We start from the raw sequence: 20,404 nt of genomic DNA on the forward strand, positions 1-20,404 counted from the left end.
TCATTCCCTAAAGGACTGGCACATACTTCTCCATACATTGGGTGACTATTGATTCATTGTCCATATTTTAATTTTTACCTCTTTTTTATTCCTTACAACATGTTTATATGTCAAATGTTATATTTCTTACAACATTTTATATGTTACAATTAAATACTTTTTTTATTATCCACACCTGACCACCTCTACTTAATTTAAGTATTTTATTTGTTTAATAATATTAGCGCAATCGCCCACTTTCTCTTCCTTTGTTTATTGTACTGGGGGTGACTCCCCCTTTGTATAGATTGCTGCTGTAAGCCAAGCACGCCTTTAAAATCGATATGTTTCTATATCCATTTTTTCCTTGCCAACCTTTTGTACCTGTTAACCTAATGGATAGCAACCATTTGGTATCGACCTAATGCCTGTCAACCATAACATTGATGATCCATTAATCTACACCCAGTAAACAGAATTAATTTAATCAGCAGAAGAATTACCTCTGCAAGTATATGTAAAAGTAAAGCTGTACACATAGGGGGTTATTCTAGTTCACTCGCAAAGGCACAATCACTCTCTAATGGACAAAACCATATGCACTGCAGGGGGGCAGATGTAACATGTGCAGAGATAATTAGATTTGGGTGGGGCTCGTACTTCAAACTTATATCTATATTGCAGTGTAACAATAAAGCAGCCAGTATTTACCCTGCACAGAAACAATTGCTCGCCCAAATCTAATTCTCTCTGCACATGTTACATCAGCCCCACCTGCAGTGCACATGGTTTTGTCCATTAGAGAATGGTTGTGCCTTTCCGAGTGAATCAGAATAACCCCCATAACACAATGTGGTATAGGGTATGGGTCATTGAGTTGACAATATTTAGGTCGACATGCATTTGGTCGATCACTTAAGGTGGACAGGGCTTAGGTTGAAACCTGAAATAGGTCAACGTGGCTAAGGTCGACAGGGTTGGAAGGTTGTCGCAAGCATTAGGTCCACAATGGGAGCACCGACAGTCAAAAAGCAGGCTATCCTATTCCCCCATCACACCGTAGTGGACGGTAGGGCATGAAATACCACCAAAAAAGATGCAAAATTTATGTCGACCTTTTGACTGTCAATCTTCCTGTTGTTTACCTAGAGCGTGTGTCAACCTTCCAACCCTGTGAACATTAGCCATGTCAACCTATTTCAGATGTCGACCTAAGCCTTGTCAACCTTTAGTGGTTGACCCAATGCAACCTAAATAGGGTCGACCTAGTGACCGTATCCCATGGTATATTTATTATATTATAAACAATATGTAATAATAAATTTAAAACACATCTCGGGTACACTCTATGGCTATGCCATAAACTCATCACACCTGTCTGTTCTACAGCATATGCAAGGGAGGTGATTATTTTTATACAGGATTCTTGATGCCTAATTTCTGGCCTACTTAATGTACCTCAAACAGCAAGCAATTTGTACTCTCTCCTTTAAAAGCCAGTTCTAAAATATTGGGCAGCTTTCAATCTGTCTGACATGCAATATAAGAACCATTTTTGAATGTGTTAAAATCGAGACTACAGATTCAGATTTGATGGTTTGAAATAATTTGCTTTGCTGTGTGGTTGCACATCTCAGTTTCCAAAAAAGAGTGAGCATTTGGAAAACTGAAATTAAAATCCAGAAATTTAGAAGTCTCTCATGCCATGTAATTATCTGATTAGCAGAACCATACCATTAAGAGAACAAAGAAAAAGCTTACAAAGAAAATATAAAAACATTCTTTTAATGAGGGAAAAACAAGCATTTCTGAATATATTCAGTCAACTTCAACAGGACTTTCCACTAATATTGATCAAAGTCTATGTAAAAACATGTGCTCTGTTAATTAAAACCAAATATATTATCAAGTAGTCTGTAGACCTCTAATGTCTTCTTTACAATATTCCACTGTTGTGCTTTAATATAGGTCGTGTTAAGGGTAATAGGGGTCAATTTGGTGCTGGACATAAATATTCCTGCTTAAACAAGGCCTAATTAAGAGGTGGCTGTAGTCGAATCATGTCTATAAATGCCACTACAAAGCCCTTTCCTGGTGTACACCCACGCGTATAAATCTGCAAAGAATGAGGCACTTACTTTCAGGATCTTTAGACATTGTAATACCACATGGATCATCTATAAACATCACCAATGGTCGTCAGTGGTGTCAAGAAGAGGGAATGGGTACTTTTTAACCAACCTGGGTCTGCTGCAAAAGCACGCTCCCCCTCCCCCATTGCAGGGAGCCGGTCAATGGGGAGAGAGATGACAGGCTGCTGCAGCAGCACAGCCTCTCTCCCCACCTCAGTATACACTGCTCAGTGCCATGTGGGTCATTTCTCTCTTTCTCTCTCACATCTGTTTTTTTCACAGCGTGCGCAGCCCTGCCCTGTTCAGTGGCCACACCCCCTCCTTTTTTCCAGGCCCCGGCCAACCTTTCGGCGGCCATTATAGTCGCATCAGCAAAACTTGCACCAGCGCTATGGTTCGTGATTGGTTACAACTAACTATAAGATACGTCACACTTTAAAGAGTTTGTTACATTTCCTGTTTTCTGTGGAGTTTGACTCTTTTTTTTTTTATAAGGATCTGTCTATGAGCTTTGGATTCAACAAAAACATGTGTGCTGTTATTGTACTGTATCTTGGATATAATGTACAATAGTGTATGATTCTTACTTTAATATTTTGTATATTTTTAACACACTTTTCTTCCACAATTATTACTGTAGGGGGTGGGGGGCACTCCCTTATACAATATGATAATTTGGTCTTTTATAACATAGCTTTTACTCTGAATTAATCTGCTAAAATAAAGGGATATGAAGACTTTTAGAGAGAAATATAGACCAGTCACCCCCAAATGTACCTATGTAAACACAATGTATGTGATGATATTGTGGAGAGAATTTAGCTTCATGTAAATATCTCATTGAGGTCAGCAGCGGGATAAATTCCATCAATCCAAAGAAACATAAATAGCATGGAAAACCCTTTAAGGTACCTTTACCTTATTCTTTCCACAGTGGATGAGAGAGGGATTGGAAGCAATGCTGGTGGAAATAGAAGGAAGGTGTGTGGGGTTTAACAACCCCCTGTAGCCAGTTTTAGATCTTTGATACTATGCACATTGCCAGACCAATTGTAATTGTATTCTCCAGGAGAAGCCTGGATGACAAGCAGGTGGGCTGTGATGTTGACAGAGATGAAGAACTAGTATAAAACAATTAACATAGATTTGTGTCACTACGCCCAAACCCTACACACAGATCATAGAATCCTGTAACTGTTCTCCCCATTCTGCACACTTCAAAGGGATGCAGGAGGGGGGCCTATCCTATCGTGGGTGCGGGGAACTTCACCAAAAACGTGAGTTCCCTACAGGATCTAGGAGAATAGGCTCATATGGATCAAATGCAATATGAGAGGATTACCCTCACACTGAAATATCTGTCGGAAGGAAGCAGAGATGGTGTAAGTTCTGTGAATCTCCCCCTGCAGCTGGGAGCCTGTGTGATGTCTGCAGGGTACTGTTTAACCACATGGGCTTGATAACCCATCAGCCTTTCTCCTAACTAGTACAGTCTTGTAAATTGACCAAGGAAAGATTACTAGAGTTATAGGGATGGTATCTCATGCTTCACTTGGATTGATGGAAATGATCCCTCTGCTGACCTCATTCTTACCACAAGACCATCAAGGTTCTTTATTTGATGTTAAATGTTTAATTGTTAAATTAAATTGTATATGATTACACATTATGTTGATAAATGTACATTTGTGGGTGACAAGTCAGATATTTCTCTATAACAGTCTGTATATCCTATTATTTGAATTAATATTTAATAAGTTATGTTATAAATAATAAAAATACCATAATGTACAAAAAAAAGAGTTCCCCTACAAAGTATTCTTCCGTCACTATTGGCCTAGGCTTTTTGAGTATTCAGTATACTTATCCTAGGGGCACCTCCAGCTACATATTTATGGAAAGGCAATTATCCAGGTGATTAATCAAGATATGCTGATTTTCTGAATTAAACTTTTCTATTACTTTCCTGTGCAGGGTAACAACATGCCAGTTTGTGCTCCTGAAAACCCTTAGTGCACTGGCCTAGAATGTGCAGTTTAAAATACTGGTGTACTGTGTGTAACTTACTTTATACAGTATGCAATGTAATTCAATTCATGTGACCTGTAACACAACACCTACATTTAGTTATGATCAACTCTAATTCACCCCACATTGTCTATTAGCCTCCTGGATTCATCAAAATCACAGAAGCCAAGAACATATTTAGTCTAGTTATCACACTAGAACACAAGAAAAATCCTATATTTAAATATATTCTTGAAGCAGACCCCAATCAATTCAAAGAATGGGTAAATTCACTTTAAAAAAACTAAAAACAAATTTACTCTAAAATTAAATAAATCAGTATTACAGATCCTAACCTCATTGGAACCATTAGAGCCCTTTCTAGGATTTATTCTAATATTTTAGTTTTATTAAGCTTGCTAAAGATAATCTGAACAGTTTTCTGCACTCTAACAGAGTACTTATTTCTACAGGATTTGAGGAATGAGCTAATACAGGTCGAGTATCCCATATCCGAATATCCGTTATCCGAATTATTCCGAAAACCATACATTCCAGTAAGTGGAAAAAAAAAATATTTTTTTGCTAAAAACTCACTGGGGACATTTGTAACAGCACTACTGAGGAGATGATATGTAACTAGCACTATATATGTACAAGAAAATTATTGCTTGGCATTCAAATTCAGTATCTGAGATAGTACACAAATTTTGTTTCATGTTTTTAAACCTTGTTTTTTTAACAAATAAAATATATTTGTGTGCATTTCATGTGGTAAGAAAATATATTTGTGTGTATTTTAGGTGTTTATACAGCATAATTGCAAGATACTTCAAAATACATCATTGAAATATTAAAATATTCCAAAATACGGAATAATCCGTTATCCAAAATTCTCCTGGTCCCGAGCATTTTGGATAAGGGATACTCAACCTGTACTAACAAGGATAATGTATTAATTCCCTATGAACCAGTACCACGTTATTGACCATGCCTCGTGAATATTGCTGAATTTCCTCTGTAATCAAGGCTGTCCCATTATGCTTTTTGCAGGACATGGGGAGCATGGTGGCAATAAGGTTTTATTCTGCAATATGAACTTAATAAACACGTCAAATAACTCAGTTACCATTATCTGCTCTGTAACCAAGCAACTTTTCATGAAATTTACATTTTACATTTTAGTTGCCAAAACATGTACATTACATTAAAAGCTCAACAATATCAAGTGGATCTATAGGAAGTAGTAACAATAAAAAGAATGGTCGTGTAATGATTATTTTTCTCTTTACCATAAACACTATAGAGGACTGTTTATATGAAGTGTATGAAAAAATGTAAAATAAAATAATTCAAGCGGATAGCAGTAAAATAGTGTTACATAGTATTGCTTATACAAACCATGATGAACTTTGTATCTATGAAAACATTTACAACCTTTTAAGTATTTCAAGTCATACAAAAAGACATTCTGTATATTGGGACTGATTCATACTTGTAAGTAAAGCAAAAAAGTGAGCAACTATACAATACCATGCAGCACTGTAGGTGTAGAGAAAATTTGAATTGGCTGGGGGGTGTCCAAAGGAAATCTAAATTACAGTGTAAAACAATGCTGACTAACATTTGTAGGCTGTAAATGCAGCCAGTATTTACCATGCACAGAAAAAAAATATAACTATATTTGCTCCCTTTGCATGGCCACATGGTTTGTTCCAGACACATGGTAACTTGCTTTTTTTTGCTTTACTTACAAACACGAATCAGGCCCAGTGTGCCATAGTATAAACTTGATTTCCATACACAAAACGATACCAGTGCTATTATTTTACAGTATGTGATCACAGGAAGGCCAAATGTAATATGACTAACACTAAGGAAAGTTGTTTAGCAGATGATGATTGAAATGCATTATTATCTAAGCAAGTGCTGCATTCATCTTTACAGAATGAACAAGGGGACATCTTCTGTATCGCTTCTGAATTATAACTTCTTACTGCCCTTCTTCCTGTAATACAAGGCAAAAATAGAAGTCTAAATATAGGAAATCACTTCATGAACAACACTTTATTAACTTTGTACAAAAAGGAATGTCTAGCATAAAGGAGGCTTGCTGTAAAGAGGAAATGAGATCCAGGTTCGATATTTCATTCTGTGATACCAATTGGTTGGATGCTAGGTATAGTAGTTTCTATATCCAAAATCTCCTGACCAAATCCTACATACCACACTTTGAAACGCTACATTTTTTTCTCTACAACATCTCTAAGTTCAGGTCCTTTCTCTCCACTGATGCCACCGAAACCATTTTTCATGCATCTCATTTTCTCTGGCCAATCTCTTTCTCAACTTTCTCCACTTCAATCTATCATGAACGTCACTACCCTTATAATATTCATTTTTAATGGCTGCACTCATATGCTACCTGTTTCACTGGCTCTTCACACCCTCATGATTTAGTTTAAACAAATGACCATCATTTACAAAGCGCTAAAGAATTGTGACCACTGCTAACTCTCCCATCGTCATTTCTGACCATATGACCTCTCTCTTCCCTCTGCTCTTCCTCTAATTCACCACAAAACAAATGTCAAAACATAACCTTTCAGGCGCTCCTGTTCTAGGATGTCACAGGACTCTCTCCCCCAAATAAGTCATACTGTATGGAAAAAAGAAAGTGCAATAGTGAAGCAAGTTTTTTACAAACTTCCCCTTCCCTTTTAATAGACAATTTAAAATCTGTGATACAATAAGTTAAAAACAAATGAATAAAAAACACAAGTAAAGTGCTGTGTGCAGTCACGGATTCAATCCAGGCAGGACACGGGCAGATAATTACCAGGTCTGTTGGGAACTGGTGATCAATCAGTTCCTTTAGGCGCATGCAACACAATTAGACAGTGGTGTTGACACTGGATTCCTTTCTGGCATATGCTCCCGGGTCCTCCGTGCTCCGTCCGTCACCAGCATTAAACAGGTATGCCCAACTTTCACCAACGCGTTTCATCCTCTATCATATGCCAGGTTTTCTGTGTGCTGGCTTTATCCCCGCTCACCAGTGCCATACTTTTCCTGTCTGCTGAGTTCACTATCTGAGAACTCTCAGATAGTAAACTCAGCAGATAGTGAACTCAGCAGACAGGAAAAGTATGGCACTGGTGAGCGGGGATAAAGCCAGCACACAGAAAACCTGGCATATGATAGAGGATGAACAGACCTGGTAATTATCTGCCCGTGTCCTGCCTGGATTGAATCCGTGACTGCACACAGCACTTTACTTGTGTTTTTTATTCATTTGTTTTTAACTTATTGTATCACAGATTTTAAATTGTCTATTAAAAGGGAAGGGGAAGTTTGTAAAAAACTTGCTTCACTATTGCACTTTCTTCTTTCCATATGACTTATTTGCGGGAGAGAGTCCTGTGACATCCTAGAACAGGAGCGCCTGAGAGGTTATGTTTTGACATTTGTTTTGTGGTGAAGGTGAAGGGTTTGTGAGGGGACCCATAAAAACTAATACAACTCGGCTGTTTCTCAATTGCGCCACGTGACCACGATACTCACCTCTGGTGTGTTAGTTGTATTTGTCTTCCTCTAATTGCCCCTTTACGGTTAATATTTACATCTTCTCACACACTTCCAAGATTTATCCCATTCTGCCCCATTCTCTGGAACTCAATCCCTCACCAACTAAGATGTTTAGCAAGTCGTGCTACTCAAAGCAGAGGTTTGGAGGAATTGTAAAGTACTGTGAATGAATGATTAAGATAAACCTTTGAACAGCAAATGTGGTGTTGCTTTCTGTCTCATTAGTGCACATTTACATAGTGAGTGCTACACTTGCATGTACTGGCCTTTACTATACTAAAATCACTCTTGCCCAGTCCTATTCTGACTCTCCTGTACTGTATTTCATGGATCTCTTTAAATCTACATACGGATACATTTTGATAAATGAATGATAATAGTTAAATACAAGACTTCCGTTGTAAACATAAAAAATAACACTTTCATATTTTTTTAGTTCACTGTAGCCACCTAAAAAGAAATCCTAATACATAGCATCTATCCAATTACAATGAAAATTATGGAAAATTGGGATTCCTTCATGATCCACCAATCACAAGTAGTATATGAGGGAAATACCTTGTGATTAGCTAGTAGTAGAGGGGTGTTCCAGTTATTATGAGATATGCAGTAGAAAAAAAATATCTGTGAGTGTCAATAGGTGGTAAGGTTGTATTTTTTGGCAATGTATCCATTTTTGTGCTTTATTTTCCTTTCTTTGGATTTTTGATTCATAAGTAAAACAATAAGCTTTTATTTAATACATTTTAAAATGGTTAAAATTGATTTTTGAGAGGCACTTTTTCAATTGAAGTTTAAAAATAAATAAATAAAGTAACCTTACTAACCTCAATTAAGGAGTACGGTACCAATTGCTAATATATAATTCCTTTTTTGTTTTTTAAAGAGTTTTTTATTCTTATCTTTTTGTGTAGTACTAGCCGGTACTTATATGTAATTGAATTGTCTATTATATGTTTTTACATAAGCAAAATTAATTTTTATTTGTTAATAAATAACAACTATATATACACCTGGCTCAGCGCTATCTCTAATTTTTTCCTGTATTTGTGCTTTAAGGGCTGGAGTATCCCCTTACTAGAGACAGCTGCAGACCCAAAGGGAGCTATAACATAGACCTGCGCTCTGATACATTTTCTTCTTATATTAAAAAAGTACAAATAAAAAATAAAATATTTTTTATATTTATTATTTATCTTTGGTAGATATATACTTAAAGATAAAATTGTAATTTGACACATGAGTGCAATAAAATGTAAACTGACATGGATGATGTAAAAATAGACTAGAAAGGAAAGGGTAGGAGTACTTACTGACACTTTTAGGGCAAGCATTAGTAAGTTGCAGGGAGGAGAGGCATTTTTGCCCTAAGATTTAGGCAGGCATACAGTATGCGTTGAAAAGACTTGAATGGTGACGTATTAAGCACTGGAAAGAGATAAAGTGGCAAAGCTCCACAAAGCAACAAATAAGCTTCAACTTGTCATTTATTTAGCACAGTCTATGAAATGTCAGTTATAAGTTTCTTGGTTGCTTTGGGCAACTTCTTAACTATATCTCACCAAATATTGATGTATTATACCTTGAACACAAAAGGCAAGACATAAAGGTGCTCTTCTAATGAGAACTTGCTAAGAAAAGAAGTGAAAAGTATGGAGTGTGAGATAGGAAGAAAAGCAGGTCCAGGATTGAGATCTTAAAAGAGATTTAGTAGGTTGGCTAATACGTTTTATTGAAAAGTTGTGTTTGAGGGCACATGTGAATCTAGAGAGACTGGTAGATAGTCTGACTTGAGGAGGGAGTGAGTTCCAAAAAAAATAGACAGAGCATGATATGCTTTAGACGAAGGTGAAAGTGGAAATATTCAGGGTTGAGATGAGGCTATGATCAGTGGAAAAGCACGGGGAGTGGGAGGGGATATAGAAGAAATGAGGTTGGAGATGTAGGAGATAAAACTTAGACCATATTCTGAGGGGGATAGGGAGCCATTGAAGCATTTTTCACTGGGGGAGAAGCCAATGCTAATTTAGAAGATAGTAAAATGAGATGAGAAGTAGCATTCAGGATATATTGAAGAGAAGTCAAACACATGGGAGGCCAGAGATAAAATGGAGACTGTAGTCAATCTGGGATATGATGAGTGTATTGTTTTTGGTGGCATCTGGGATGAGAAAGGCCTACTAATAGAGATATTGTGGAGGTCAAAGTAAGAGTGGTTGATATTTTGAATGGTAGAGGTCAAGGAGAAGAAAAGGTCATGAGAGAGAGAGAGAGAGAGAGAGAGAGAGAGAGAGAGAGAGAGAGAGAGAAGTGTTATTCACCAAAAGCCTGAAAGAGTTAGATATTGGTAAGGCTCACTTATATGATGTTTCTCCTGGTAACCTTTAGTAACACGGTTAGTTTTTGTGTCCCAAAGTTTTAGCTCTCTCACAGCTACTTCAGGTGGTTTGTTTAGTTAGCATGCATGCTTATAAGGTTAGTAGGGGTTACAGTCATTAGTATGACAGAAACAGAACAAAGCTCAATTGAGCTATAACTTGCCACTCTTTCCAGCTGAGTCCTTTAGAGTTAAGGTTGTGGTGTCCCGGCTGCTGATTCCCTGCAAAGCAAAGCAGCCCTTCAGGGTTCTTCCACGCTCAGGGTTGGGCAGTTAGAAACGTAGTGTAGTGGTACCGGCACCTATGTAGTCTCCTTAGGGTCTCCTTAACGCGTTTCCCCGCCTCTCACTCAGCGGCTTCCTCAGAAGGATATATGAGGAAGCCGCCGAGTGAGAGGCAGGGAAACGCGTTAAGGAGACCCTAAGGAGACTACATAGGTGCCGGTACCACTACACTACGTTTCTAACTGCCCAACCCTGAGCGTGGAAGAACCCTGAAGGGCTGCTTTGCTTTGCAGGGAATCAGCAGCCGGGACACCACCACCTTAACTCTAAAGGACTCAGCTGGAAAGAGTGGCAAGTTATAGCTCAATTGAGCTTTGTTCTGTTTCTGTCATACTAATGACTGTAACCCCTACTAACCTTATAAGCATGCATGCTAACTAAACAAACCACCTGAAGTAGCTGTGAGAGAGCTAAAACTTTGGGACACAAAAACTAACCGTGTTACTAAAGGTTACCAGGAGAAACATCATATAAGTGAGCCTTACTAACCTCAATTAAGGAGTACGGTACCAATTGCTAATATATAATTATTTTTTTGTTTTTTAAAGAGTTTTTTATTCTTATCTTTTTGTGTAGTACTGGCCGGTACTTATATGTAATTTAATTGTCTATTATATGTTTTTACATAAGCAAAATTAATTTTCATTTGTTAATAAATAACAACTATGGGCGAAATGTAATAGGGTGCGATTTTTTAGACTAAAAAAAAATCGCACCAAATCGCACCTTTAAAAATCGCGTTTTTTGCCGCGAATTCGCATATGTAATGAGATGCGAAGTAGCGGCAAAAAATGCGATTTGCCGCGATTTCCAGTCATGAAAATGTGCGCATTTTCAGTCATGAAAATGTGCGCATTTTCATATATGCGATTTTGGGTAAAAAAATAAAATTTAAAAAAAAACGGCGTGGGGTCCCCCCTCCAGAGCATAACCAGCCCCGGGCTGAAAGAGCCGGTCCTGGTTTCATAAAATCACAGGAACAAACAAGTTGGGGTTCCGTGCATTTTATAAAACCAGTACCAGGCTCAAGGGCCGGTCCTGGTTCCCAAAATACGGGGGACAAAATGACTAGGGGTCCCCCGTATTTCAAGAACCAGCACCGGGCCCAACCAGCCAGCAGGGTAATGCCACAGCCGGGGGGAGACTTTTTATACAAGTCCCCCCGGCCAAAGCATTTAGCCCTCTGACCGGTCAGCATGGGCAGGGGTCCTGGGGGAGTGGGGACCCCCCCAAAGAAGGGGTCCCCCCCTCCAGAACTTACCAGCCCATGCTGAAGCCCGGGGCTGTCCTCGATGCCCCTGGGCGGTGGGCATCGAGCTGATATTTGGTGTAAAAAAATAGATAAACTATTGTTTTTTACTGTGGCACTACAAGTGCCAGCAAGCCTCCCCAGCAAGCTGGGACTTGGAGAACCACAAGTCCCAGCCTGCTGGGCATTAAAGGGCCCGCTGGCACTTGTAGTTCCACAGTTAAAAAAATAGTGCACAAAACACACTGACACACATTTTAAATAAAACTTTAATACACACATTACACACATACTAATACTTACCTATCTTCTTCCCGTAGGTAGCCCTGGTCCTGATGTCCTCCGGTCCTGTGTCGGCGTTCCTCTTCATGTCGACGTCCTTCTTGAAGTCGACGTCCCTGTCGGCGATGGCGTCCGGTGTCCGAGTCCGACGAAATCCATGGAGGAAGCTGTGGAAGGAAACCATACTCACCTGTCCCAGCGCGACGTAGTCCAGGTAAGGGTCTTGGAAAAAAAACAAACCGACACCCGAATCCAAGCGGACACGACGGAGACGCACGGTGTTTACATCGTGCGGCTCCGCCTCCCGAATGCCGCTATTGGCCGCCTTGCGGCCTAGCGGCCAATAGCGGCATTCGGGAGGCGGAGCCGCACGATGTAAACAAACACACGTGCGTCTCCGTCAGTCCGCTTGGTTCGGGTGTCGGTTTGTTTTTTTTCCAAGACCCTTACCTGGACTACGTCGCGCTGGGACAGGTGAGTATGGTTTCCTTCCACAGCTTCCTCCATGGATTTCGTCGGACCCGGACACCGGACGCCATCGCCGACAGGGACGTCGACTTCAAGAAGGACGTCGACATGAAGAGGAACGCCGACACAGGACCGGAGGACATCAGGACCAGGGCTACCTACGGGAAGAAGATAGGTAAGTATTAGTATGTGTGTAATGTGTGTATTAAAGTTTTATTTAAAATGTGTGTCAGTGTGTTTTGTGCACTATTTTTTTAACTGTGGAACTACAAGTGCCAGCGGGCCCTTTAATGCCCAGCAGGCTGAGACTTGTGGTTCTCCAAGTCCCAGCTTGCTGGGGAGGCTTGCTGGCACTTGTAGTGCCACAGTAAAAAACAATAGTTTATCTATTTTTTTACACCAAATATCAGCTCGATGCCCACCGCCCAGGGGCATCGAGGACAGCCCCGGGCTTCAGCATGGGCTGGTAAGTTCTGGAGGGGGGGGACCCCTTCTTTGGGGGGGTCCCCACTCCCCCAGGACCCCTGCCCATGCTGACCGGTCAGAGGGCTAAATGCTTTGGCCGGGGGGACTTGTATAAAAAGTCTCCCCCCGGCTGTGGCATTACCCTGCTGGCTGGTTGGGCCCGGTGCTGGTTCTTGAAATACGGGGGACCCCTAGTCATTTTGTCCCCCGTATTTTGGGAACCAGGACCGGCCCTTGAGCCTGGTGCTGGTTTTATAAAATGCACGGAACCCCAACTTGTTTGTTCCTGTGATTTTATGAAACCAGGACCGGCTCTTTCAGCCCGGGGCTGGTTATGCTCTGGAGGGGGGACCCCACGCCGTTTTTTTTTTTTACTTTAACTTTTAGCCTTTTTTTGGACAGAACCATGCACAGATCACACAGATTTGTGCATGGTTCTGTAAAAATCGCCAGCAAGAAGCTGGTCTATTTTTTTTGCGTTTTTTGGTAAGGTCCCATATGCGACTTTAGAACTCGCATGCTATTACATATGCGAGTTCTATAGTTTCCTATGGGAAAACATCTGGATGCGATTTTCAGTGTGACTGAAAATCGCATCTTTAAAATGTGCGATTTCGCGGTAAAAAGTGCGCTTTTTACCGCGATTTTTAACCTATTAAATGTGCGATTTTCGGAAAATGTGCGATTTCGGCCGTTTTTGACCAAAAATCGCACATGTCTAAAAAATCGCACCCTATTACATTTCGCCCTATATATACACCTGGCTCAGCGCTATCTCTAATTTTTTCCCCTTTTTTAATATAACATTTGCATCACAGATTATATTGTTGGAAGTCTTCATAAAGCAGTTGAGTAGGTAAGTCTGGATGAAACCTCTGACATGTTTCGCACTTTGAAGGCTTTTTTGTTATATTGATATTACCGCTGTTCCATTGGATAGAGATTGGATACATTTATAAATAAAATGATATCACATAAAAGTAAACTGGTTCAATTGGGTTTTCAATGTATAAAAGCAGAAAATGCCAAAAGTAAGAAATGAGCTGTTTGCACCTACCTGGTTCATAGTAATCAATGATAGTCACATAGGCATCTTGCGTATAGCCAACGTATGAATCCCGGATAGTAGGAATATCCAAGCAAACGTCTGTTTGGTTCAGCTAGGATTTGTAAACATTCAATAGTTACTGACAGCCATGTACATTGTGACACATATTACTACAAAGTGCATACTGAAGTTCTGCTTTTGAGTTGGATGCAAAGTGTTGTAATTTGAGGAAGCAAGAGCAGCCAGATTGACTAACATAAGCTAATGTACTGTATGTATCCATATGGCTTCAATAGGGAAGCCATATTGGGCAGTGTTTAACAGTCCTCAGCAGTGACCAGGGCAATGACTAGGGTTGTGCAGCCAGTGTCCTTGCATAGAATGCACATGCTCTGTGGGTGGAACCAACCTCCTTTACCTGTGATTGCCCATCAATTATGCACCATCGGCTGCCACTAGCTATCTTAACTTTCTACCACCCACTGGCCACTGCAATGTATAATAGTAGCAGTGTGCCTGGCTTCTTCTCGGCTGGTCGCATTGCAGCAAATATAGCTTACAGCAGCTGCCTGCCTGTGTAGTCCATCCCCTGCCCCGTCTCCTGCTTTGTCTTCAGGGATTGGGAAAAATGAAACTTCCTTCCCAGTCCAGTCTCATGGTACTCTGCGCCAAGGAGCATCATCAATATTGTCATTGTGGTAGCAGCCAGTCAGCAAATGAGATACTGTCCTGTCCTGACAGAGACAGGAGTGGAGACTGGAAAGCTTACACTACAGACAGTACTGTGTACCCCCTGCCCTAAGTCACAGATTATGATTCCCATGACGTTTCACATGAATCATTGTGACATTCTAGGCAGGAGTGGCGGAATTATAAAGAATATAAATGAGAGAAGCATACAGTATGGAGGGGGTTTTGGTGGTTGGGTTTATTAATGAACAGGTAAAGGTATTATGCATTTAGAGAGTGTGAGGCATAAGAGGGTAATCAATCCTGGCTTACGACTGTCGGGACTTCCCGACAATCGTGACCCTGGCCCGTTCTCGGTCTGCTTGACTGATATTCGGCAGGCGGGATTCAATGTCCCACCTGCCGAACAACAAAAAAGGGGCATGGTCGCAAGAAACGGCCATGGATCTTCGAGATATGGCCGTGATCTCAACAATCCACAGCTGTTCCTGGCAAAACGGGTCCGACTGCTTTTAAAGTCGGGTCCGTTCTGCTGAGATGCCTGTTCAATGTTGTCAGGAAAGACAGCATTGAATAGGCACTCACCGCTATTTCCCCCATTGAAAATAGAGACAGGGGATTGAATACCCCCATAGAGAGGAGGTTTGGTAGGGTGCACCAATGGCCTTTCTTACACGGGGTACTAAAATGTCTAGTTATGACACTTTGATAAGCAGTGTCAATATTTTGTTGTTTAACCCTTTGAATGGCAAGTGAATTCATCATAATGACCTGTAATGTTAACCTTACATAGGAAGTATCTATTTGAAAAAAAAAAAAAAAAAATATATATATATATATATATATTATATATATATATATATTTAAATGTATATAACTGCCATTTTTAGCAGATATTTTGCACATCTCTCACAGAGATGTTCGCACTGAAAGGGTTAAGCATCAAAAGAGAGCATTGTCTATTTTATACAAATCACAAGGTGACCATCCCTTTAAGTCCCTGATTATTTTGTTATGTAACAATTGTATATCTGTGTGCTACTGAGTCTGAGGGGTATATTTACTAAAGTATGGGTTTTCATAAGTGGAAATTGATTGCTATGGGCAAAAACCAGCACTTCAATAAATAACCATGAATCTGTACAGATATATCCTCATACATCTTGCCCAGGGCTGCCATCAAGGGGGTAATGCAGGTACTTTTGTCCCGGGCCCCAACAACACATGCCAGCAGCAGCTGAGTGTATAACTATATATAAAATGTCCGCAACAAAACACCTGATAATACTGACTAACAAATATATAGGTACATACAGTAATGCTGCGTCATATTTCCCAGCTGCCAAAGATAAGACAGCCTTATGTTTGCAGAATCACAGCTGACCATCTATCACACTGAGAGACTTTGGCTGCCTGACAGCACAGATGTGAAAGAAAGATGGTGCAGACAGGCGCATATATATATATATATATATATATATATATATATATATATATATATATATATATATATATATATATGAGAGGTTGGTGGCTGAGGGATGTGTGTGTTTGAGAGGGAGTTAAATGGGCAATGCTGGGGTATAGGTCTGTGAGAGGAGGGGAGGAAGGGGCAGCAGCATATCCACTATATAGAAAAACATATTTGTCCACCTGTCAATTATTGAATTCAATGGTTTAAATCAGAGCTGTTGCACCAGGTGTATCTATTAAGCACCTAGCCATGCAGTCTCCATTTGCAAACATGTGTGATGCAAAATAGGTTGTTCAGGAGACCTCAATGACTACAAAAGATGTACTGTATAGGCTGCCACCTTTGTCATCCCTGCTGGATATTCCACCGTCAACTCAAGTGTCAACTAAGTGATATATTTAGAAGGTGGAAGCATTTAGGAACAGCAGCAACTGAGGACCATGTAAAATCACAGGGAAGGATATGAAGAGTTCTGAAATTCCAATGGCATTAATGTTTGCCCATGGGATTCCATGGCTGAGCAGCTGCATGCAAGCCTCACATGCCCAAGTCCCATGACAACCATCGGATGGAGTGGTGTAAAACACACCGACATTACACTATGGAGCAGTGAAAACATGTTCTGTGGAGTGACAAATTACGCTTCTCTCTTTTGAAGTCAGATGGGTGGGTGTGGGTATGCTGGGAGACTCCCTAACACTACTATCCTAAACCTCACCTTTAATCCTAACCACTAATAGCCTCATCCTTATCTAATCCCTAACACTAATACCTTAACTCTTAATCCTAACACTACAGATGGAGCTGCTCTCATCTGTAGCATGGTGGGACACGCTCGTACGTCCATTGTGGTGAATGCCATCTCACCCATACATGTGCCGAGAGCTGCTCAGATAAGAGCGGCTCCATCTGTAATACTCTCATCATTAATTCAAATACCCTAACATTAACACTAATACCCCAACCCTCATTCTTCACCTTAACTCCTAACACTAATAGCCAAACTAAGCACCTAGCCCTAAAAGGGCAACCTTGATGGGCCAAATTGTCATCAAATTCAATGCTGATGTTTCTATGTATGTGTAGCACAGTGGAACTTGGCATTAAAATTAGCAGTGACCACTATACAGATTTGTATACAGATTCGGGCCCTTATTCTGGTACACTAACAAAGGCAAATTCCTTCTCAAATGGACAAAACCATGTGCACTGCAGGTGGGGCAGATGTAACTTGTGCAGAGAGAGTTAGATTTGGGTGGGGTTTTACTTCAAAGTGAGATTGCCATTGCAGTGTAAAATTAAAGCAGTCAGTATTTTCCCTGCACAGAAACAAAATAACTCACCCAAATCTAAATCTCTCTGCACATGTTACATCTGCCCCACCTGAAGTGCACATGGTTTTGCCCAATTGAGAAGGAATTTGCCTTTGCGAGTGAACCAGAATAAGTACCTAAGAGTCAGTCATAAACAGATATACAAATGTTGGTACTTGTGTATTAGCACGGCGCCCGATTTTACTACGTACGCAAACGTAGTGAAATCGCATTGCATCGCATGCCGTTATGGCATGGCATACGATGCGATTTTGACGCTTATAATGGCATTTAATGTACTATAGCATTAAATTACATATAATGTCATTTATTAAGGCCCCCCCCCCACTATCGACGTGATCCCGAAGCGTGGCGAGCGCATCGGTACGCGTCCGTCCGACCGACCGACCTTTTCATATCCCCACTATCCACGTCGGTGTGGAGTTGATGTTATACAGTGTGGCGAGTGCAGCGAGCCTCCGAGCTTGAAGTGTGGCGAGCGCAGCGAGCCCCGTGAGTGGACGCGTATTATGTTTTATGTTATATTATGTTACATGTATTATGCGACCCCTCGCTGCGCTCGCCACACTTCGGGCTAGGTGGCTCGCTGCGCTCGCCACACTATATAGAATCAACTCCGCGCCGACGTGGATAGTGGGGGTATTAAAAGGTCGGTCCGACGCGTACCGCTGCCCCTATCTGGGCTCGCTGCACTCGCCATGCTTCAGGATGATGTGGATAGTGGGGAGGGCAAAATAATGGCATTATTCCATGTTCCATCAGAACCGATATCTCATCGCATCGCATGCCATACACTAATGGCATGCGATGCAATGCGATTTTTTGGTACTTGTTTCCTAGCACGGCACCCATATTGTTGATTGTATGCCTTAAGTTTAAGGCACTTAAGGCATACAATCAACGCGATGGACCCGATTTTTTGTCAATCACCAGCTAATTTGCCAGTGAAAGACAAAATCGGGTTGATCGCATCCATCGCGGCCCCTAATAAGGGGCCGTGATGCGACCGACGCGATCAACGCGATTTTCCCATAGGGAACAATGTCAAATTATTTTTAAAGTGAAAATCGGGTTGATCGCGTTGGTCGCGGGCCATTATAATGGCCCGCCATGCGATCAACCCGATTTTACATAGGTGACAATGTGAAATGGGCCAATATGGCCCATTTCACATTGAATATGGTTAAAAAGTATGTTTAATGCCCCCCCCCCCCCATTGTTAACGCCACCCCACTATTGACGCCAACCCGAAGCGTGGCAAGCGCAGCGAGCCCACGTCGGCGTGGAGTTGATTTTATATAGTGTGGCAAGCGCACCGAGCCACCGAGCCCGAAGCATGGCGAGCACAGTGAGCCCTGCGAGGGGACGCGGATACCTGTGAAGCCTGCGAAGGGACGCGGATACCTGAGAAGGTATCCGCGTCCCCTCGCGGGGCTCGCTGCGCTCGCCATGCTTCGGGCTCGCCACACTATATAAAATCAACTCCACGCCGACGTGGATAGTAGGGGTATGAAAAGGTCGGAGGACGCGTAACGCCGCCCCTCGCGGGCTCGCTGCGCTCGCCACGCTTCGGGTTGGCGTCAATAGTGGGGTGGCGTTAACAATGGTGGGGGTGGGGGCATTTGAAATATGAGGGGGGGGGTTGGTATTAAAATGGGGGGTTTTGGGGCTTTTTACATCGAAATCAATGTAAAATCGGGTCTCAGGGACCATTTTACATTGATTCCAATGTAAAAATCGGGTCGATCGCATCGCATGCGATTTGGTTGGCATGCGATGCGATCGACCCGATTTTTCCGACCCGATGGATACAATCAAAATCGGTGGCGCCGTGCTAGGAAACAAGTACCAATTTTTTTATCGCATCCTATCTTTTTAATGGATTCAGTGAGCAGTGAATACATTAGATAGGAAAATCGCATTGCATCGCATGCTATACAATATGGCATGTAATGCGATGCGATTTCACTACCGTGAATAGCCATCTACGCAAATGGAGTAGAGGGCGCCGTGCTAATACACAAGTACCCAAATATCAATCATCAAAAACATGTGGAAAAGATATTTGGTGCACTCCAAGTAACACGGGATATGGTACACCGAAAAGGGAGACATGGAGCAATTCCAGCAAAGTTTATGAGGACATATCTATACAATATATCGTACAGAAAACAAATACATGTAGTATTACAAACAGTAATTTAAGGTTGTAAGACTATATATTTTTTTTTTAGAACCTTTATATTATGACAGTATATCACTTACAGAATCAAAATAAATATTGACTTTGCCATTGCCAGTTTCCACTTTTTTAATTGGATATTTCACTAAAATACCCTCTGGTGCCAAAGTGAAGCCGCTAAGTAAGTCTACTTGTAAAAGAGCCATTCCAGTCTGAACATGTGTTTCCACTTCACGATGTCTATAATGGTGGATATAAGAAAATAATTGGTTTAAACATATTCATCAAATTTCAGAATATGTCATAGTATAAAACAAAGGCAAAGGCTTCTAACATACAGGTCAATGTAGCAATTACTGTATCTTTAGAAGTTTAAACAAACCACTTTATTCTTCAAGAGGCCGTTAAACTACACTTGTAAAACGACACTAGATTTATAGTCTTACAATGTGAAATATGCCATAAATTCCAGTTTATTTGAGTATTCGCAATTTAGGAAAAATAGACACACAAGAGCAAAGAGCCTAGAGGATCAATTATGCAATACTAATATGTGAGTGGGTGACAAACTTATGCAATTGCGTACAGTTAAGTATGATAGTCTTTTGCGAATATAGCTGTTACTTTCAATTATTACTGTAGAATAAAAGTAAACTTTAGTATTCAGCTACTGACTAAGAACATGGTTAATAATCCAGGGGGAAAAATGTACTTTACCAACAGCCCTTGCACGTGGTCTTTCTTTAGCCTAGTTTGGCTAAAATTACCCTTCATCTTATGCAAATAACCATTTTTAAATCTCAAAATTAGTTAAGGAACCTACTTACAGAATCTGATCCCTAAA

General features: G+C 40.8%; 1 protein-coding gene across 4 annotated transcripts in view; it reads right to left on the reverse strand.

Moving 5' to 3' along the window:
• Positions 1–1,748: 1,748 nt before the first annotated feature.
• The window catches only part of LOC146064098 (CD109 antigen-like), a 216,304-nt gene continuing 197,648 nt past the window's right edge, over positions 1,749–20,404 (reverse strand). For all 4 annotated transcript variants that reach the window (XM_083177197.1, XM_083177198.1, XM_083177196.1 and 1 more), the window contains 3 exons: positions 19,644–19,800; positions 13,890–13,992; positions 1,749–6,126 (listed from right to left, as the gene is read on the reverse strand). In XM_083177197.1, the coding sequence (XP_083033323.1) occupies positions 5,960–6,126; positions 13,890–13,992; positions 19,644–19,800 (427 nt within the window). In that variant the 3' untranslated portion in view covers positions 1,749–5,959. The remainder of the gene's footprint in view (positions 6,127–13,889; positions 13,993–19,643; positions 19,801–20,404) is intronic.

The sequence above is a fragment of the Crinia signifera genome, chromosome 3 (genome assembly GCF_055691185.1).
Source record: "Crinia signifera chromosome 3, ASM5569118v1, whole genome shotgun sequence".
Taxonomy (NCBI): domain Eukaryota; kingdom Metazoa; phylum Chordata; class Amphibia; order Anura; family Myobatrachidae; genus Crinia; species Crinia signifera.